Below are 23301 nucleotides of genomic sequence, written 5' to 3' on the forward strand. Positions count from 1 at the left end.
TACCAAAAAGAATTAAAATTTATAAACTTAGAGGATTGAAATGAGAATTGGTCAAAGTTAATAAACTAAAATGATAATTTTTTAAATATTGTGGAATAAAACAAAAATTGATCAATTAACTTAATAATGAACTTTTTCTCAAAAAAACTTAATAATGAACTAAAAAGATAATTGATCAAAGTTATAAGCAGTAAATTGTAAAAGTGTATTTTTTTTTTCTTAGAATATATTAAGGCCACTCAAGGTGTTTAATCTTCTAGATTAAAACCACTATAATCAGACATTGCAATAACCGTTTGTTTGTATTTCACATTAGACAAGAGGGAGTGGGGAACAAAGCTATACAACAGTACATTGAAGGAAGGAATATAAATTAAAAACAAAAAATGAAAAAGGATTGTGTTGAGAGTGGGATTTGAACCCACGCCCTTTCGGACCAGAACCTTAATCTGGCGCCTTAGACCAACTCGGCCATCTCAACCACGTTGTATATTATTTCACATTTTGGTACTATCTATTCTCCTGTGTTCTGTTGCTGTCATGATATTCAACATTTCCGCTGTGCCTATCGACTATTGTGTGAGCTTGAACTCGGACACATCCAAGCGTGTCGGACCTGTTTCTATCGAAAGAGAATATGTTAAGAGAACAATGAAAAGCAGGAATATATGGTGGCCCAACTGCTTTACCAATTAATTCAAATCTACTCTGAAGTACATGCATGCATGCAAAAAAGTGTTTCGAGCTAGCTATGGAAGATGAACATTATATTTGGAAATTATAATTTTTATTTTTTAACTTTTCCTGTGGTCACAAGAACGTTAGAACTATCATCTAAAAGTCCGAGCTTAATCAGCTAAAAATATCTAAAAGTCTGAACAATGGAGCTGAATCTTGAGATGAAGAGAACTAATGTTTGTACATGTAACTGTTCTCGTACTTATGGATTGGTACAATTAAAATAGTAATTAATCTATTTCACTTTCACTCATCCTGTAAAACTAAAATACTTGTCAATATATATTACTTATTTTATCTCTACAATTGAGGTATTTATAGTTCAAATCCCCCATTTCTACTGTAACTATTAAATTAAAAAAAAAAAAAATCTTCAAAGGCAAATAACTAACTTTCAACAAATAAGCAAATAATTTTTTAGTAAAAGACTACATTTAAATATATTCTAAACTACTTGCTAATTTGGTATCTTAATTCTAGCTTCTCAAGCATATGGTTATATTTTGCATCAGACTACACCCAACTAGTAGGGTAGCAAATGGACGAGTTGGGTCATAAATAGGTTGGGTGTGTAATTACCCATTTATTTATAAATTATTTGTTTATTACCAACCCAACCCATTTAATTAGTAATTCACCCATTTAACCCAATATGACTCAAATACATCTAAAACTACTTGAATACCCTCTTAACCTATAAAATTACTAAAATACCCTTAAATACCTAAAATGATGCAAATACCCAACACTTTCAAAATTACCAATATACCCCTGGACATTCAAAATTATCCCCAAAATCTCTAAAATGAGCAAAATATTCATGAAACCTCTAAAATGACCAAAATACCCCCGATCTCTAAAATCACCAAATATGCTTAAAACCCACTAAAATGACCAAAATACCTCCAAAATCTCTAAAATGACCAAAATACCACTAAAACCCAAAAAATGACCAAAATACCCCCGAAATCTAAAAATTACCAAAATACCCCCGAAACCTAAAAATTACAAAAATACCCCCAAAACCTGAAAAATGATCAAAATACCCTCATAACCTAAAAAATGACCAAAATACCCCCGAAACTCAAAAAATGACCAAAATACCCTCGAAACCTAAAAAAGACCAAAATATCCTCGAAACCTAAAAATGACCAAAAATACCCCCGAAATCCAACAAATTATCAAAATACTCCCGAAATCTAAAAATGAACAAAATACTTTCAAAACCCAAAAAATGACCAAAATACTTCCGAAACCCAAAAAAAATGACACAAATACCCTCGAAACCTAAAAATGACCAAAATACTTCCAAAACCCAAAAAATGACCAAAATACCCCCCGAAACTCAAAAATGACCAAAATACCCCCGAAACCCAAAAAACAACCAAAATACCCCCGAAACTTAGAAAATGACCAAAATACATTCGAAACCTAAAAATAACCAAAATACCCCGAAACTTAAAAAATTACTAAAATACCCCAAAACCTAAAAATGACCAAAATACTTCCAAAACCCAAAAAATGACCAAAGTACCCCAAAACCCAAAAAATGACCAAAATACCTGCCGAAACCCAAAAATGACCAAAATACCCCCGAAACCCAAAAAACAACCAAAATACACCCGAAACCTAGAAATTTACCAAAATACTTTTGGGTTTTGCAGGTATTTTGGGAATTTTTAGGTTTTTGGGGTATTTTTTCATTTTTTAGGTTTTGGGGGTATTTTGGTAATTTTTAGGTTTCGGGGGTATTTTGGTCTTTTGTTGGGTTTTGGGGGTATTTTGGTCATTTTTAGGTTTTTGGGGTATTTTTGTAATTTTTTAGGTTCTAGGGGTATTTTTGTCATTTTCTAGAAATTTGGATTTTTTGTTGTTTATTTAAATTTTAGATGGGTTTAGTGGATATTAGTGGATTTATCCATTTAGACCCATCTAATTAAATAATCAAATGGGTCTTTACCCATTTAACCCAAATATTCAAATGGGTTGGGTTAAGACTTATCCAAATAAGGTGGGTAATGGGTGGGTTCATGAATATGGATAAAAATTACCACCATACCGACCAATTAAATACATACAAAAAACTATCCTGTAAAACATTAAACTTAAAAACTAAATCATTTTTAGCCCAATTAAGTTTGATATGCATGTACAAGTATAATAAACAATGATCCTCTTGTTACTGAGCATTCACAGTAAAGAATGTAAAATTTTTAGCATTTAGCAACTTAAAAACTACTTTATCTATTTTAACAACACATTTTACAACATACCTTACATCAAAACTTCTATTTTTCACATTATCAAAACACTATTCATTTTATTTATTCATTTCTCTCTCTTCCTTTCATTTTTTTAAAAATTCATTTCTCTATTTCTTCTTCTCTTTCTCTTTGGACTCTTTTCTTCTCTTTCGTCTGAAGCAAACCAATAGCTGGACGTGGCAAAATGGGCGGGTCGGGTCGAGTTAATCGGGTCATGGGTCAAAACGGGTCATTTTTAAATGGCCCAATCGGGTTGTGGGTTGAGTTGGGTCGCGAGTAAGGTCGAGTTGACCCGTATTTTTCAAACAAGTTTTTTTTTTGAAATAGATGCAATCTGTTAATTGTTTATGAGTTCCTTGACTGTGTTTAAATTCTCATTGGTGATACTGTTACCACTTACCAATTACCACTAAACACTTGATACCCAAATTTGGTGCAACTCTTGTTCCAGCTTTCTAGAAGCTAATCTTGATATAATTTTCGATCTATTTAAAGTAGGAAGAGAAAATTAAGGTGGCGAGTAAATAATGACAAACAATAATAGAGTACATAACATATTAAGTAAAAAAGAATAATTAAATATATTATAAGAATTACACCTCAATCTCAATTTACTCAACGTTGGTAGACGTGGCAACACGGGCGGGTCGAGTCGGGTCAATCGGGCCGCGGGTCAAAACGAGTTTTAAACGAGTCAATCGAGTTGCGGGTCAATCAGGTCGGGTCAGAAAATTCTGATCCATTTTGCCATGTCTACCCACAACGTAACCCCAATGCCCCACCTCCACAGTCCCAAACCCACAACCACACATTCATAATCCCATACCCACAGCCTAACAACCCCACCTCCATAATCCCAAACCCACAGCTCCACCTCTACACTCCCAAATCCACAGCCCCACCTCCACAAACCCACAACCAACCACCACCATGCTTTGACCGACCATCCTCCACAAAACCCACAATCTTACACTCACAACACCTCTACAAACCCACACTTTGACCACCATGAATCCACAACGGCCAAACCCACGAATATGACCACCACCTCCACCGTCGCCCTACCAACCACAACCACCAACAACAAACCACAACCATAACCACAAACCACTACACTGTTGCTCCACCAGCCCACAAATTCGATCTCACAACCACGAAACTCACTGGAGCACAACCACAAAAACCCACCAGAGCACAACCATGAAACAATCAAACCCAGTCAATTTGATCTCACAATCAAACCTAGTCAACAGATCAGCGAGAGACAAGAGAGAGGAGGGAATAAAATTTTTTTTTTTATGTTTACCTACATGCTACAGTGAGTTGTTATTTATTATTATTTTTATTTTTGATTCTCAACATAGTACTTCATTAAAATGAACTGGAATTCATACAGATTACATCATATTGCACTTGTTCATTAATTATGTGTGGGGTGTCCTCCACCCATATAACACATTCGTCTACAACCTTGGCATGTCTAGCCAAAAGGTGAGCCGCAGAGTTACCACCTCTACGTGTGTGGGACACTTCCCACGCATCAAAACAACGAAACTCCAGTTTTGTGCCTTCTACAACTTCTTGAATGCTACTTGGTGTCAAGCTGTGCTCACGCAACGAATTTACCACTGTTTGTGAATCACTCTCAAGTATGATCTATTTGAGGCCAAGATCCCATGCAAGGTGTACACCATCTTCCACAGCCCTGGCTTCAATCTCTAATGGTCCCAAAGGCAGCTCCAGTCTTTTACTCATTGCTCCCATAATTTGGCCCCTTTCATTCGTTATAACCACTCCAATTCCGCAGCCCCCAACCTCGCTGAACACTGCACCGTTATGTGGCGTTTGGTACGGGGTAATATTTTAGGATTCCCAGGAATGTTTAAAGATTCTTATGTTTGGTTGCAAATCACGCTAAGGAATCAAATGCTAGGGGAATCTGGATTCCCCTCTCAGTAAGAATGTGGATTCCCTTTAAAACAGGTGGGAATTCAGATTCCCAAGGTTAAAGGAAATTGTATTTTTTATAAATTGACAATTTTAACCATTTTTCATTATCATTTAAGCAATTAACATAAAATATAAAACAAATTATTATGGATTAAACTCTTTTAAAATTATTATTAAGAATAAAAGTATTTGAGAATTTAAATAGTTATTTTTGTATTGTACCTGTCATTTTGAAATATTAGACTATAATTTTAATGAATTTTTCATAATTAATAGTTTATATTTGGTTTTTCATTATTTATTTAGAGGAAGATTTTTTTTTTTAAGAACTTGGTAGTTCACATTCAAATCTAAGGATAGAATAGGAAAAATAAATAATTCATTTAAGATTCCTGGGAATAAACTAAGCATTATCATCTCACATTCCTAGGAATCTTAAGATATTCCCAATAAAACCAAACATTGGAATAGTTACATTCTTAGGAATGTGATTCCTAGGAATCACATTCTTAGGAATCTAGATGCCAAGAGTAATGTGGATTCCCCCGTACCAAATGACACATTAGTGTTAACTTTGTACCATTCCTGCTTAGGTGGAGACCATGAATGTGTGACCATGGGAGGAATTCTCGTCTGAGTGTGCGTCTCTTGTTTGATCTCTTCTACATAGTCAGCCACGGACCTGATAAGCCCCTCCTACCCTTTGCATTGCCCACCATGTATCACGGTATTTCTATTATTCCATAAACTCCACATTGTCACAGCAAATAGGACCTAATCAATGCTTGAGTTAGATTCCATTACCTCCCATACCAGATCGATGAAATCGCTCAGTGGTTCTGGCAGCCAAGGCAGTTTGATTTTTGTTTCGCTCCAGACTAACTTTGCAAAGTTGCAACCCCAAACGATATGCCCCGATGTCTCACAGGCCACTGTAGCACGAAGGTAAAAATATAACTAAAACCTTTAGCTATACCAACTTTGTTGTAGGTCCTTTCTTCTTCCTCTTCTTCTTCTTCTTCTTTTTTTAATTTAATTTTATTTTTTTTAGATGCTAAAACTTTATTGTGAGTGCTCTAATGCATGCAAACTGCTAAAATTAAAGCTATCTTAGCGAACAGTTAGCAGAAGACTTATTGATCTGTCCATTTCATCATATCTTGAAATGGGAATATAGGGTGCATAATTTGGGGCTTATTGGAGTTCAAACTTCCAAATCAAGCAAGATTTTGTACAGTACTGAAGTGGAAAATTGTCTGGCCGTCCCTTGAACACAGCAAATATAACTATATAAGCCTCCTCCATGATATTTAGGGCCTAAAACTTGTGGTCTAGTGGTTCAAGGTTATTAACTGTTGAAGCATGAGCTGGAGTCCTTGCTTCAAGATGCAACGAGTGATTCAATGATAATTTCAGCATTGAAAATTTTATTTTAAGAAAATGGAAATCGTGAAAGACTACCAATTCAGGCAATTCTTTTTCTCCAATATTCAAATTCACATAACCTTATCAAAATGGTTGCACACTTGCACTCACATCGTAAGGGAGGGAAAATAACCCTTTTTTTTTCTTCTTCATTTCTTCGTTTTCTTTTGGGTAATTAAGGCCATGAATTTGTTAATTAGTTACTACAACCATTGCAATCTCAATATTTAGTTGAGCTTGAACTTCTTTTAATAATATTAGCAAATGCATGCACACTATTACAACTCATGGCAGAGGCTAGTGGGCGGAGTTCTCTTTGCATGTGTATGATCTACCACACTAGAATTTATCTAAGCTCTTTAATTTAAACTAACATGTCTCAGACTCAGAGTTAAATGGTCTTTTAAGTCTCACAAAAATGGATCATTTCTATATAAAATTTATCCATTTTATGATTTTATTACAAATGTAAAGGTACATCTAATTAATGTTATATCACTTAACATTTTAAATGATGTAGGACTAAGTACACCGTTGGATCTATAAAATTGGTGGAATGGACTCTTTATTTTAATAAAATGAACACGATACTGTTCCAAATCCCACACTCTTCACATGGTCACGCGCATGATCTGGAAACCAAAACAGTAATTTGTGATGGTCATAATAAACATAACATTGGGATGGAAAAATGGCACTGGACAATTTTGATTTGCACAAAATGCATGAACCATAGCTAGCACAGAAGATTAAAAAAGAAAAAAGAAAGCACAAATGGCATGCATTAAGTTCTGTGAACATACCTCTTGCATTCAACACGATCTTTAGCCCTTGAGATTACATTAAGCTGAAGCAGTTATAGGGCAGCTCTCCTTTGGCGGGTCATGAGAAGAGTAAAATAGATAGGACCTATAAGGCCATAGTCTATATCATCGATCTATGACCCGTGCCAAAGAAGAGATGCCCCACAACTAGTTTGCTTACTATATATTTGTAAATCCTAATTGTCTACTGCCTTGATAGCTAAAAACATCTCTGGTTTGTACCTAGGGCAATTCAAGATATTTATAGGCTCTTCGTGAAGGGCACTAGCAATGGATAAGAGATTGAAGGAGTAGCATATGCCATGGATATCCTTTGATGCCTGCTTTATACGCATTCCATCTATGCAAGGCTGCTTTTATCTGAAAAAGGCTTCCTTGTGAATGTTTTGGATTCTAGTTTCAAACTTTATTTCAACCTCTGAAAGTTTCTTTCATCTCTCTCTCTTATATGCCATGGATAATAAACGATGCTTTCTTTTTTATGTGTCTCTCTCTCAATCCATTTTTGGAGACAATTGCTGCAAAATCTGGGCCTAGAGGTATATATCCTATGTCATATTCTACTCATTTCTGATTTGCTTTATGATATTTTATTTATTATAAATATTATTATTATTATTATTATTATTATTATTATTATTATTATATGCCAATTGGGTGTTTGAAAAACCAGACAACGGTTGCAATTGGACGACAATTTCATTTGGTCCAATCAGAATAAATCCCAGCTCTTCTCTCTTCCATCATTTCCATGTATCATGTATGTATGTCAATTTTATAAGCTAAAAATTACTTATTAAGTTATTATAGATAGAATTTGCTAGTGGATGATAACCAACTCGCACTTCTAAAAAAAAACACTAATTATTGTGCAAGTAGTCATAATCTGAAATGTTTTTCGTTTGCGCTTTGTTAGCATATCAATTTTCAAGATTAGAACCTCCCTAGATCCTTCTGGTAAAAAAAAAAAAAGAAGGAAAATTACACTTTACCACTCTAAACTATGCACCAGATTACATTTTGCACCATAAACTATCCAAATGCATACTTTGCACCCTAAACTATTACACTTATCACATTTTGCACCCCAGTGTTACTTTTGTTGTTATGTTTAATAGAATCTTGCAGTTTTAATTAATTTTGAAAAAGGACATTTCAGTCTTTTAAGTTTGTTCCACCTAAGTAAGAAGTATGTGCTTATCACATGCAGCAAGATCCCGTTAAACATAATAGCAAAAGTAACACCGGGGTGCAAAGTGTGATAAGTGTAATAGTTTAGGGTGCAAAGTGTGTATTTGGATAGTTTAGGGTACAAAGTGTAATCTAGTGCATAGTTTAGGGTGGTAAAGTGTAATTTTCCAAAAAAAAAAAGAAAAAAGAAAAGAAAAGAAATTATGGTGTTCAGTATTTTGGTAGGAATTTGCCAATTATAAGGGATCCCAATTACAATTGGACATAATATCTGGTTTTTATTCCAGCATTCTTCCCTTTTTGAGGCTTTTTTTTTTCTTGATTTCTAGTTCATTTATGATTTATATGGATGAAATTGCACCCAAGATCAAATTTACTAGATTGGTTTTGTCTATTATGGAAAATTCTTAGGTATTCCCGGAATATAGTGAAATGGTGCTCCCTCCTCTCACATTCATGGTGGACCCTATCATGAATTTAATGAATGGACCCCACCATGAATGTGAGAAGAGGGAGCACAATTCTCCGTGCTCCGGGAGTACCTAAGAATTACTCGTCCACAAAGAAGTGAAGGGCATGGCATAGGCAATGCCTTTCAATGAGAACAAGATTACCGTCTCTTATATCTTAATTATCTATTCCTATCTAGGAATTTATTCTTTTTTTTCCCCTATAAAAGGAACATCTGAATAAGATTATATATAGATATATTCAGTGCTAACACATTATTATTGATCATAAACCTTACATGGCATCAAGTACAATCATTCCAGATACCATCTTAATTTTGAACAAATACTAGCAAGTTAAAATATATTCGCTTTATTCTTTTGAGCATTTACATTGGGAATGACATCTGTCATATGTAGGAAAAATTTAGCATAAAAGCTCAAAACCCCCCACACATCTGAACTTGTAAAAACCAACTATTGCAAAAAAAAATTGCAATAGTGCTACAGTGCAATTCTAAAGGTAGAATTGCACTGTAGCTTAATTCTTAAAAAAAAAAAAAAAAAAAAAACTAATATTATATTCACTTACTTTATCAATTCCTCTCTATCTCTCAACGGGTTTTTGAGTTTTTGTTTTTATTTGGGTTTTGAGATAAATTTTTTCATTGTGTAGAAATATTATTTTAATGTGCTGTATTGTAAAATAAAAGTTGGGATGCTGAGAATATTGTAAAATGGTATAGTATAATTGATAAAGTAGTTTTTTGAGATGGTAAAATAGGATGGGATAAAATTTTGGGATGTGAATGCTCTTGCCAGTATATATGCTATATCTTACTTTAAGGCCTACTCTTTTTCTCCATCATTCTTATATTTTGATGCTTCTAATTTCCTCCATCACTTCTCTATGGATTCTTTTTCAAATTATTTTTCATGTTGTCCTAATATATCATTATTGTAGCTCTTGCTCCCAGCTAGTCATAAATGATTTCCATTATTTCGAATCTCATACTTCTTAGTTTTCTCTAACCTATTTCTTTCTTAAATCATCTACAAAGTCGATTTTTGAAATGACTCCATTAGATTAGTAGTATTTTCCGAATTATTCCATGTAATGGCTCCATCTCCGTACAAGTATTTAAAAAATTTGTTTAATCATGTAATCCAGCACTTTGATTTGCAAAGATTTTCAGAGCAGAATCAAATCTTCAATGCTAATTGTAAAAGAACCACAACAAATGCAAAAAGACGCAAAAGAAAACATAATAAATATCTTCAATGTGAACCCTTTTATGTGTTCTTTCAAATCCTAGACAAGAATCAATTTGACATTTCCTTAGGATATAAGCTGAGTAATAAGGGCTCCTAAATTGCACACTTTGATCAAACCCAGTAAAAAAAAAAAAATCAAATCGTGATCAATTATTTTGAGTATCTCCATTAAGTCTCTCACTCAATATTCGTACACCCATGTACCTGCACCAAATCAAATCAAATGGCCCATTATAGATAAACGTTATATTATTAAGCATATCCAAAATTAAGAGGATGCTAACGACTAGTAAATTACCTTCCTAGCATCATGACAGTGGCTTGAGGATTAGTTCCAGGAGAGTAATTAAATGTGGATCCATCAATAACCCTAAGTGCATCTACTCCAAGAACCTTATAATCATGATCAACAACTTTCCCAACTTGGCAGCCTCCATGGTAATGCCAAATGGTCAACACAGTGTCCTTGCAATATTGTTCCAAGGAGGTTGAAACATTGTCATGTTTAGGCAACAAATTTATTGGAGAACTTGCGGTCATGTTGAGCAGTGCTGGTATTGTTAGATAGTCATATCTAAATTTAGAGAAAGCCTTAGACTCGATTATTTTCTCTATGGTGCTAATGCCTTGGACACATCTTTGTAAGTCTAAGGGCTCTTTGAAGTAGTTAAAGGTAACAGACGGGTTATCGTTTGGATTACGGGTTTGGAGCTCCAAGTGGCCTCTAGAAAGTGGACCCATTATTTTTTCAATAATGAATCCACCTCTAAAGGCTGCTTCGTCAAGATTTGCCTCAAGTTCCACAGCTTTGGCTAGGGCTTCTGGGGTCCTTTCTTTTGGTGGCACTGTGGAGAGCTGCCCAATCTGCACATAGGGAACACAATGTTTGATTATCAATTTCTAGAAGATAAGATGTTACTATGGGTCATTCCGCTGCTTGGCTCTAGAGAAACAGGCCTGGGCTTGCACTAGAAGTTTTGATTGGCGAAAATCTGAGCCCAGTAAGCTTCTTGCATAAATCTGGGCTTATCTACAGCACGGCAAGTATTGGTTTGAAATTTGAAAATTGGGCTTACCTATTCAGGCCCAAATAATTATTGGCCCACAATAATGGAGACAATAGGGGATAGGTGCCTTTGGGCTAGAAACCTATTGACAAATATATGAGTACATTGCTACATTAGGAATCAGCCGTTAAAAAAAAGATGAGTTACCTTAGGAGAGAACATCCCATAGTCTCTTGGAGAGCCACTGGCAAAGTTGGCACCGCTGGCGGCTTCAATGTAGCTTCCGAATTGGGTGATGCCGACAACTTGAATGAGAGAGACCTCAACCGGAGCCGGAGAGGGGATGAAGATGGAATTCATGGGATTATCAGACATGCCTTGGCCAACCAAGGGCTGGTCCAACACAATGTTGATGTTGTGGGCCTTAAGCTGATCTGCAGGGCCTACCCCACTTAACATCAATAGTTGTGGGCTTCCCAGTGCACCGGATGATATGATAATCTCATTTTTGGGCCCTCTCTTGAGGTAAGCTCTGTGCTTGACCCCTGATGCATCTCTAAATACCACTCCATGGGCCACTGGCCTTGGTTTTCCTTTTTTAAACGCACAATTTTAATTGTTGTTTACGAGAAGAATAAAGAAAATAATCAAGATTAAAAAAAAAACTAGTAGTCAAATTAAGGAATACAAAAACAGAAAAGCGCATACCTTTAATTCTAAACAAGATTTTGTGCACAGGGGCATGCAAAAGCACAGTAAGGCCATTAGGGTTAGCATATTGTAGCAAGTCAGCAGCCGTATGTCTAAGACCATCTTGATCAAAAACGGTTCCTCCAACCTTAGTCCCGTACATATGATCATAAGTGAAGCCATTAAAGGGCACCACCCCTGCTTCCAGCAACCCATCCCGCACTGCCGATTGCCACTGCTTTACCGGTGGCTCAAACGCCACCATTCTCTCCACCCATTCATATGACTCATTCGCTAGTCGCCCATCCCAGCCCACTTCCCTAATGTGCAAATTAAATTTTCAATGAAAACTACTTCCAAAACAAAACAAAACAAATGTAGACATGAACATATATTATTCTTATTTGCAAATTGATAATTTATTTTATTCCCAACATTTAAGTAAATAGGAAGTGTAAAATTTAAACATTTATATTACTCCTATTTTTTAAAGAGAAATGATATGTCCACAACATTTTTACAACAAATCTTAAGTGGCAGGTTGTTACTAGTTGTTATTGTTGGGGCAAAAAAGTAATCTTAGTGTTAAGTTCAAATTTGAATCAATAATAACTAACCACCTATGATTTGTTGTGAAAATATTGTAAAAATGTTGTGGACGTAGCACCTCTTTTTTTTTTAAACAGGTTAGAACTCTTTCGATGGATTATAAATTCTCTCTTCATTTATAATGAATATTCAATTTCATGTCAACCGATCAATTGAGTTTTATTTACCAACAAGTTGATCTAGAAACTCATATGTTTTATATTTTTTTTTTAACTGTTATAAAAAAAAAAAAAAACCCTAAGATTTTGATCATGTCTTCTTTTTTTTTTTTTTCTTTTTTTTTTGAAATTGAAGCATACCATTCAATTAATCAAAAAAATTAGTATCTTGGTACAAAACTTCTCTAGCTATTGGAGGAACATCTTCCATCCAAAACAAATCATGACTAATATTCCTAGCAAATTGAGCTAACTCATGAGCAACCCTATTCCCCCCTTGCCTAGTACATTCAATCCTTACCCAATGCAAATTCCTAATCAAATGATGAATATCACCATTTGATTTTTTTTATTAAAGATAAAAATAAAAAAACTATTTGAAGCCTTAATAAAAAAAAATTAAATAAGTTTCCATCAACAAAAGAAAAAATTAAATAGATTTGACTTAAAAAAATTGTAATTAAGTACTAAATTCTTTGATTCTTTCCTTTCGAAAAATAGATTGATTATTCTATAAAAAAAATTGATTCTTTCTTTATAAAAATAATAAAATAATATGTTAACACAATCTCATGGGTAGCCCATTAGGCCCAACCTAGTAGTCTAGCCCACTCAAGACAAAATGGGCATTGCCCATGGGCATAGTCATGGGTTGGGGTTTTCTCTTTCGGTCCAGCCCGACCCGACCCGTTAACTAATTAATAGCTCATTATGTCCAGTTCATTATGCCCATGGGCCAAGTAAAATTAGGTTTGGCCAGCTTGACCCAGCCCATTAACGACCCTTAACTTTGATATATGAGGAGCATATTGACATAGGAAGAGTCTGTAACTGGAATGTTGAGCTTGTCAAAGTATCCAATTAAACATTATTAAGTGATATAAAATTAACAAAAGCAATATTGAATGTAGCTTGAATTTAATTTTATTTAAACATTGTAGCACTTTTATTTTGAGTGGGGAAAAAAAAACATGAATCATTTCTTCATTTATGCTTAATACCTGATATAGTAGGGTGCAGCACGTGTGTAGAATCCGGCATTTATACAACTTCCACCACCCAATACACGGGCTCGAGCGTTGAAGACACCATCTTTAGAGATGAAGCGTTGAGAGGGCGAGGTTGGGGAAAGATCAGAGAGAGCGGCACCGAAGGCCGCTAAGTTGGAAATGTTAGGGTTGCCATAAGGTGAGCCACCGCGTTCAAGCAGCAAAACACTGTAGTTTTGGGAGAGAGTGGCTGCTAAGGGGCAGCCGGCAGTGCCTCCACCAACTATTATGTAGTCGTAATAGGAAATGGGAGGGGCTGAAGTTGCATTGTGCATGAAAGTGTAGTTTGGAGCTGTACAAGTAAAAAAAAAAAAAAAAGGTGAAAACATTTTCTCTTGTTAAATTTTTTTAGGGGGTGGTTAAACTAGATGAAAAGTTAAAATTTATTTAATGGTTAATATTTTAGTTCAAAAATATAATAGTATACAAAATCATATCATTTAAAATTTCAAATAAAATAATACAATTTAATACACATTTAAAATTGTAATATTTAATTTCAATTATAAAATTAATCCATTTCAGATAGAAATAATCCTAAACAAGTACACTATCATGATAAGCTGTAACAAACAAGTACACTATGATGAAAAGCTGTAATTTTTCTTTTTTGATATGAAAATGACCACTTTCATTCATAATGACAACTTTCATTCATGTGGGTTGCTTAGCCCAAAAAAAAAAAGAACTCATTTTTATAGGTGCAAGTAGTTGGGAGAAAAGCAAGCAGGAGTTATGAATGAGGATGCGGACGGGTTGGGTTGCTTTTGTTTTGACATTTGAGGTGTTTGTAGAGAAATAATTAAATTGGCAAAAAAAACCGTTTAACCAGAGCTAGCTTTTATTCTTGAATTAATTAATTAATTAATGTATTAAGACCACTTCACTATATATGTTTTGGGTAATTATTGGGTATTTTCAGAATATTATAACTGTATATTTTTTTTTATATAATTGTGAGTCTCACTAATTAAATTTATGATAGACCTATAATTCATATGAGAAGAAGGTCAATCTTATTCATAAAAAGTATGTTGAGAAATAGCAGGGTCATTTTCATCCTAAAGACAACTTTTGATACTCTATATATTTAATTAGTCTTTGTTTTGATAGCATGTGTTAGTTGCTCTCTCCTATTGACTATTGAGAGAAAAAACAAACAAGGGCCATAATATGTTAGGCTGTCATGTCACCAGCCATGATGATAAGCATCTTTTTTGTGTAAATGGGTGAAGAAGTTAATGCAAAACTTTTTTTTTTGGTAACACTACTCTATCAGAGACTATAGCAGGACATGTTTGCCATAGCAATATGACATATGCTAATTCACAATAAATTATTAGACAAGAAATACCTTACTACAAAAAATTTCTTACCGCATCAGAAACGTGGGAAATGACTTCTTTTATGTAATGTGCTAAAATGACAACATTTTAAAGAAAATGTTCATGTTGTCGGCTATAGATTATTTCAGCATTCCAAAACACCATGTAAAGAAGGCCCTTGGTAATAAATGGCCTCCTTCACTCATTGGCTTTGTAAATTGAACTAATAATCAAGTTTTTAACCACCGCACACTCTTGGTGCAGTGGTCACTCTACAAGTATAACTGTTTGTGGAGTGTGGGGGGCAAAGGCCGGGGTTTAAGTCTCCAGGAGAAAACTTCACACACATTTACACTTAGATTAGGCTAGAGGAAAAATTTTATCTTGTATCAAAATAATAATAATAATAATAATAATAATAATCAAGTTTTTAGAACATTATAAATTTATAATTTATACTAAACGGCCTCTTCACTCATGCTCTTAGTGATGTTAATGAAGCAAACTCCAAATTTATTTAAACAAAATACATTCATGAATGCTAATCTCACATATCCAATCCATGGTTAAAACCATGAATTTCTTTTTAAAGAAAAGAAGAATTATTTCTTTTTAAAGCAAATCACTTTGTCTTCCCAATATTTCCATTGAAGACCAATACAAAACTATGGTTTATATATATACACTAATATTCTAAGTCTATTCTAACATTCATAGTTCATCAAAAAAAAAACAAAAATCTAACATTCATATAGTACACCATTAATTGCAAGGAAGTACAGAACCAGAAAAATTGGTACCGTTTTCAGAGGCACAGAAGCCATGAAAGAAGAGAATTCCAGCAAAAGCAGCTCCAAACAATTTCCACCACCCAATAGAACCCATTTATCTCACTTTCCAATTAAGGTCCTCAGGAAAGGACTTGAATACTGTTGTGGAGTTTGTTTGTTTGTTCTGCAAATCAAAACCAAAATGCTTCTCCCTTAAATAATGTGAAAGACCAGCGATCTCGGCGGCGACAAGACACACGGGTAAAAAGATGTCTGGCTGAACAGGCCCACATAAGTTGATTATTGAATCAACAAAGAGGGCGAAGATTCAAGAAATGCAGAAAATGTGACACTTAGGAGTACCTAGCTGCTAGTTCGCAAAGTTTTAGCCGATGAAAGTAGAACAAGTGAACTAAGTTGGTACTTTGTAAGAAAGAGAGCTAGGGGATGAAATTTAGCTTGTCATGCTTATTGGCTGAATTTGTTTTTATAGGTCTGTGTTTCAGCAAATGTCTTTGCCGTGAGAGAGAGAGAGAGATGGGCTTTGTTTATTAATTGCACCTAGAATTACGACCAGGATTTGATTTTTGGTCATTACCCATTGGGGTCGTTAAACATCATTGTTAAGTTTTCATATTATTTCCATGTCTTGTTTTTGCTTTCATAAAATGGTAATTGTCCGGTAATACCATCCTCTCATCATTTTGCACCAGCTAGCGGACACATTTTAGCTTTGATTTTCCATGTATGTGAAAGGATAACAACAATCAACTCATTGGAACCACAAAACATGTAAAAAAAAATTAGGATCACACCATTTTGTGCTACAACTATAATGAGTAAGATTATAAATAATGGATCCATGTAAATGTAATAGATAGTCACATTTATTATATAAAATAGTTGTGAAAATGATGTGGTGTGACCCTATCCACTAGATAGGTAGGCATATAAAGGGTCAAAATCATGTCATCATCAATAAAAACACTTAATAGTTGGTAGATTAGTATCTAAAGAGTGAAGTTAATAATTAGGTAATTATAAAGATGTTTGATCTGGAAACTCGGAAAACTTGTAACTAATGCATCAATATGCTTACATATATTAAATATATAATATATCCTTTCAATCATGAGATCCATTTAAACAGGAAAAAAAATAAAAAGGATAGTGAAAGATTGCTAAGATTCTAATACATAGTGACTAGGAGCGCTATGAATTAAATAAAACAAAGAATTAAATAGGTGATTTGTTTTGTTTAGAGAGATTAACAAAGTGATCCATCTGATAACATTTACGTATACAGTAGGGAAAAAATTTAATGAAATTCAACTACTTGTGAACAATTAGGTAAGCTTCACTTTAATGACACATAAGTGGTAACGTCATCAATTTCATTACCTGTTCCAATCAAAGCTCTCCGCCATTTTCAACTCTTAGAGCTCTTTGCATTAATTGCAGCGATATGCCCCTCTATTTTGTCACTTTTGTTTTGTGTATTGTTTGTAGGTCAAAATTATCTTGGCAGCTGGCTTAAAAATGTATATAAATTATAAAAGAAAAAATTGTGTTTGAGAGATCAAAAAGTGCAAGTCAATAGAGAATAAGGATAAGTTTGGTTCAGCTTTTTGAAACTGAATTTTTTGAAAAAGTGAGGTTTTCAAAAAATGCGGTATGAAATTAAGCTTTTTGAAAAAGTTGAGTGTTTAGTAAAAACTGTTAAAAAATATTTTTTGAAAAAGTTGAGTGTTTGGCTAACACTTATAAAAGTAGCAGTTTGAGAGATAAATTACCAAAAAGAACAATGTATATATAAGGAAGTTTATTTTATACTTAAATCAACTACTTCATGTGCGTTTGAATACTATTTATTTTACTGAAAATTTAAAACTTATTGCTGAAAACACTGTAGCAAAATATTTTTTACTGCTCAAATTTACTATTCACCCACAATTTACACTTGGTTAGTCAATGAACAGTGCCATGGATCCATAAAAAAAAGCAGCTTACCAAAACGTAAATGTAAACGTAAACGCAACTTACCCAAACTAAGATGTCATATACTTACTAAAAAAAACTAATTAATAATAATAATATATTATTGGTATTATTTTAATAATGTTTGTGTTTAGTTCTTTTTAGTGTCATAATTATTTTTTATTACCATTAATGACTTCTTATCAATATTAATTACTCCATCCGTCCCACTTAGTTTGTCCTCTATTTTATTTGAAATGTCCCAAAATTCTTATTTAATTTGAATGTGTCCTCTATTAGTATATTTCAATATTAGTTTGTCATCTATTCCATTTAATTTGTCCTCTATTAGTATATTTCAATATACTAATATTCTTATTATACCCCTATTTAATTTTCAAAACTACTCCATTTGAAAAGAAAATCAACAAATATTTAAAAAATTGACTTGGCATCTCAAACGCCATTCTCTCTCTTAAAAAAAAAAAATCTTTCTAATGTGGCCTTACACGCCATTCTCTCATGAACAGCTTTTTCTATTGCATTGACTAACTCATCAACAGTTGAAAGTGCTTCTTGCTGCTGTAGTGATTGAATGGCTCTAAAAAATCCAAGATCTAAGACATTCATGTCAGGACTATTAGGTGGTTGATAGGACAAATGTATATTGAATCCATCACTAGATGTAGCTTCAAGAAATTCAGTGTCATAAGGGTCAATGTGAGGTCTAGCATTGTCTTGTTGAATAAATAGGATATCCTCCGTATCACGCGGCCATTTAGCTCGAATTGCAGGAAGAACTTTTTGAATCAAGCATGATCTCATTACATCTTTGGTCACTGACAATATTGGCTTTGTCTCTAATGTACCAGCAACACGATTCTTACTAGATCATTTAGGGGGTTCCTTGAATGTGAATGGAAAAATTCCAATTTTTCCATCAAATTGTTGATTGCGAGATGAATCAAATCTTGGTCAAGCTACTGCCGCAAGAACCATTACTTCGGTAATGAAACGTTTGCTTTTGCATGTACGTAAAGGCTCTTGTTCTTGGGGGAGAAGATAATATTTTTCTAATTCTTTGGACATGTAAAACCACTTTTCAACAATATGAACATAATTGAACATACCTTTAAAAGTTGGATTGTTGTTGAAACTACTAGGCTCAAGCATGGATAAGCAAAATCGAAGTCTTGCTTTCTTGTTCTCCATAGTCAGATATGGCTTCAAAGCATTTGAGTGTGGCCTGATAGCACCTTCTTTAATCCGCCTATGTAGTGTTGATTTAGCAACATTCAAAGCAGTAGCCAACGATCGAATATTGGTACGACGACGAAAAGGAATTTCTAAAATCTTGTTGAAATCAATTTGTACTTTTTTTCGCCCAGCATTCTTTGAAGACACATTAGCAACGAAATTCTCATCTTGGCTCTTTGCCAAATTCTTCTAATTGTTTTGGGGTTGATAGATAGTCTAGTGGCAAGGTCACTTAATGCAACCTTTTTTCAACTTTCCATTGTTGCTTTGTTTAAGCAATGTTTCAAATATTGCTTGATGCTCTGCATTGGTAAAAATTTTCTTTGATTTCGGTTGTAAAAGGTTTGTCTCTATCAAGTCACTCATCTTAATTTGTTTGGAAAGATAAGAATTGAAGAGAGGATAATGATGAAGGAGATGAGGCAGGGCAACAGATAGATTTTTATTTTGGCATGGAACCAATTTGTAAAAGGATAATGGGGAGTATTGGATTTAGAGTAGGAATACTTTAGATCTAGGGAGTATTTTTATTTTGGCACGGATCCAATTAGCAAAACGATAATGGGGAGCCAATACCCAATATTAAAAAAAATTTGCCGCCACTATTAAAAAAATTTTGCCGCCACTGTAAAATCACTTAGTACTCTAGACTAAATTCTTTTTTGCCGCCACTATTAAAAACAATTTCAGAATTGGCGCCAATAAGATTCCTAACTTAGATTTGATTGAAAGATAAACTAGAATTTGTATTTGAAGTAATTCAAAATGCTTGGAGCCAATACCCAATAGTTTTGGTATTGTGATAGTTGTAGATTTTTCAAATTTGATTAAAAGGATAAATTACAATTTGTACGTGTAATTTCAAAAATGCTAACATAGAAGGAGCAGATTTTTGTGGATGTAATTTCAGATTTAATAATTCAATTTTTTGATAAATTTATTTAAGGGTAGTTTTGGAAACTAATACATTTTTAAAAGTTAGACAAGACAATAAATGATGTTTGCTTAAAAAGTTTGATTTTTCAAACAGGACAAACTAAGTGGGACGGAGAGAGTAAATCTAAATAATTTTCATCATCATGAAGCACAAAATGAAAATGTAAAAATATGATAAAATACATACCAATAATCCAAGTTTAAATTGTACTACATAAAAATGTAAAAAGATGATAAAATACATACCGAAAATCCAAGTTTAAATTGTAGTACATAAAAATGTAAAAAATTGTATTACATGATATTATATATCTATATATATATATAAAAAAAAGACAACTACTAATTATTATCCCCCAAATGGAATTAGCAATGGAATCACGAAAAACCACCATCTCAGGGTCTGTTAAAAATCGTGAGTTCTACTTTAATTGCTGTAACATCCTTAAACATTCTATCAAGTTATTGTAGATTTTGTAGACCTTTATGTCGAAATTTTGAAGCTTTGGATACTTCCTACATAATTTAATTGTTATTTCACTCATATTCATAGTTAGTAATATACGGTACGTGTATGATATAGAAAATATACGAACGTGTATAATTCGGTCATTTTAAAAAAAGTACATTTCAAAAATTCGACAGAAAAATACGAGAACGGATAAATAACTGTACATGTATAATACGTTTATATTTTGAAAAAATGATACAAAAAATACGGAAATATTTGTCAAGTATTTTATTTTATAGATAAATACAATAGTTGTTCTATTATGTTTAATAGAAGATTATAAAGGATTTAATATGAACTTATGAAGTAATCTATTGTAAGTATTAAGCAGGCTTAGCTTTTTGTTTGTTGTCTTTTCAATAAAATTTCCCTATTAATCAAAAAGGAAAAAAAAAAGATATTGAGGCAAATAGATTTTCCAGATTTTGTTTGTTCATTATACTAAGTACTTAATACTTATCAAACGTTGATGGCCAACCAGAGGACATGATTTGGTCTAAGGCAGTTTTTTAATTTTTTTAATTCTTTGCTTTAGTCATTTTTTTGGTCTGCCGCAGCTTTTTTCAATTTTTTATTCGTTTTCTTTAGTCATGTCTTCTATTTGTGCGAAAAATATATCTTGTACCCGGCATATATGCCGGGTGTCTCACACAGGGGCGGGCCCCACAGTGTGTGGGACCCGCCCTGTGTGAGTGACCCGGCATATATGCCGGGTACACCATATACTACCTCCTGTTTGTGGTGCTTAGCCTGTTTCTTGTCCTATAGCCTAGGCGGATAGGCCTGTCTGTGGTGTTTAGCCTGTTTTTATCTTAGTGTTTCAGTCTGTATATCACGGCAATTAAACTCCTTATTTCAATAAAACACGTTATTTACCGTAACTTTGGAATGGAAACGTTAAACGGAAGTAATTTTGTTTGTTACGTACGCTCGCGAATGTTTCGCGTAATATACGCGTAAAAACTAACTAGGCTCATATTACAATAATATATATAACTATCCCCAACTAACTACATATTAATAAAATACTCAACTCACCTCCAACTTCATGTCTCACCAATCATCACTAGCATCAATCGTTCCCTTCACTGCATCCCAACCTAAACCTGTGTCAAGACCCTTCAATTTTTCCCATACTCTCTAATCTGCTTTTAATATATCACACCTACTTCTTAATTGGTCCTTATCATAGTTTAAACTGGTCTCATCACAGAATTTGATCACCAAATTGCTCCAACCTTTGGGACTTAAGGTAGCAAAGATTTTTCTATTTCCAACTTCAATCTCTTCCACACAAAGGTTACAAAAAGAAGTTAACTTGGATTTCCCCATCATGCACTTGCTTTTTTTGCTTTGGAGTTGGAAGTGGTGTTTTTACCCATCTATAGAGTTAAGCAACCATAAAAAAAATGTAAAAAATGGAATTTATAAGAATAAACTCTTCTGGCACAGAGGACAAGCATTTTACAAACCATTATAATGAATCAAACATTGAATAATTAACACAATTACTCTAGAAGCACCAACCCACCATAGCATGAGATTGATTCCAAAAAAAATTGATGATTTGGCATGAAACAATTGGTTTAAGGCTGAAGCATTAAAATAGAAAGTTCAGTTTCTTTTGAAGAGACAAAGGTCAGGTTCAATGATGACACCCACTAGACCAAAAAGGTCAGTTGCAATGTTTGATGAAAGAATTTTGTTTTACTATAGTATTGGGAATGTAAAACACACCAGTCTTTGCAAAGAGCCGATTATCTGAGAGTCCTCATAAAAATGGGTGATAATATTAATGACATTAGTAAACTCAAGTGATCAGAATCCAACCATTCACTTAAGTACACTCCAATGGAAACAATAATCAAAAGTATGCCCTAAGAGCTCTTATTGGGGAACCTACCCACCCAAGACAAAAATAATAAAGAAAAAAGGTATATAAGGCACAACAAAGATGAGCCTTCCTAGAAAATATAGTATGCCCCTTACAATTAGTCACATAAATAGTTCCCTTATTATTATTTTTTTCTATTATTATTATTATTTTTTTGCAGGAAGGAATGGGGCCACAAATTGCAACTAACATGCACAAACAAATCAAATTAGAGGCAATATTTAAGGTATGTAAACAAGCCAAGCAGAAACATGAAGCCAATTCTGGTTGAACTTGGTTCTAGTTTGACCAATCCCAACTTCATGAGCAAAGCAATTTCTTTATTAGTCACAACAATTTCAAGAACTTAGAGAAAACATTACAACATTATGAGGTACCACGGCTCTAATAACTGGCTTCTCTTCATCATAAGCAATCGTGCATCAACATTCTGATTTACCCCCAACTTCTCCCACTCTAAGGCAGTATGTCAAACTACATGATCTTACCAGGTTTCCTTACACTTATGAATGGAAATATATATGATAATGAGTATGAACTTGGAAGCAACCATGAAGAAGAAAACTTCTGAATGGATACCGGAGTGTGTTCTAATGAATGTTTAGAAAACAGAGGAACTATTTCTCTTCACAAACCTCTCTATTTCTCTTTCTCACAATATTGCTATTGCTATGTCTTTTTTTAGTGTTTCTACACAACCATACGGCTTCAATAATAAACTCTTCTGCCGGAGGACAAGCATTTTACAAACCATGACAATGAATCAAACACCTACAAGACAACAAAATTGCTTTAAAAAGTCAAACTTGAAACAAAAACTAAAATACCCCAATTCCAAAGAAGACCCAAATCATGCTTAAACTTAAAAAATTAGATCTCAACCCAAAGTGACTTGAATAGAGAAAGCGGGGTTGGACGATTTTTTGTCATAAATTAAAAGGTAACTTGAACATGGAAATATACAGAGCATGTAAAGACAGAGCATATATCCACAAAAGAGAA

General features: G+C 33.7%; 1 protein-coding gene and 1 non-coding gene across 2 annotated transcripts; both read right to left on the minus strand.

The window, feature by feature from the left end:
- Positions 1–400: 400 nt before the first annotated feature.
- Positions 401–481, minus strand: TRNAL-AAG (transfer RNA leucine (anticodon AAG)). The gene has a single exon. It is a non-coding gene; the product is annotated as a tRNA-Leu (tRNA).
- Positions 482–10081: 9600 nt separating this feature from the next.
- On the minus strand, positions 10082–16185 carry LOC142612659 (protein HOTHEAD-like). Its single transcript, XM_075784782.1, has 6 exons — positions 15755–16185; positions 13582–13921; positions 11832–12133; positions 11331–11716; positions 10415–10980; positions 10082–10320 (listed from the first exon to the last, which is right to left on the minus strand). Exons 1-6 carry the CDS (start codon positions 15837–15839, stop codon positions 10263–10265), a joined length of 1737 nt encoding a protein of 578 aa, XP_075640897.1. The 5' UTR covers positions 15840–16185; the 3' UTR covers positions 10082–10262.
- Positions 16186–23301: the final 7116 nt, after the last annotated feature.

This window comes from Castanea sativa, chromosome 10 (assembly GCF_040712315.1).
Source record: "Castanea sativa cultivar Marrone di Chiusa Pesio chromosome 10, ASM4071231v1".
NCBI lineage: Eukaryota > Viridiplantae > Streptophyta > Magnoliopsida > Fagales > Fagaceae > Castanea > Castanea sativa.

Coding starts and splice junctions, on each gene's coding strand:
- LOC142612659 (XM_075784782.1), bottom strand. CDS start 15,839: ATGGGTTCTATTGGGTGGTGGAAATTGTTTGGAGCTGCTTTTGCTGGA. Junction 13,922..15,754: donor CTTCTGTGCCTCTGAAAACG/GTACCAATTTTT, acceptor TTACTTGTACAG/CTCCAAACTACACTTTCATG. Junction 10,321..10,414: donor ACTGTCATGATGCTAGGAAG/GTAATTTACTAG, acceptor GATTTGGTGCAG/GTACATGGGTGTACGAATAT.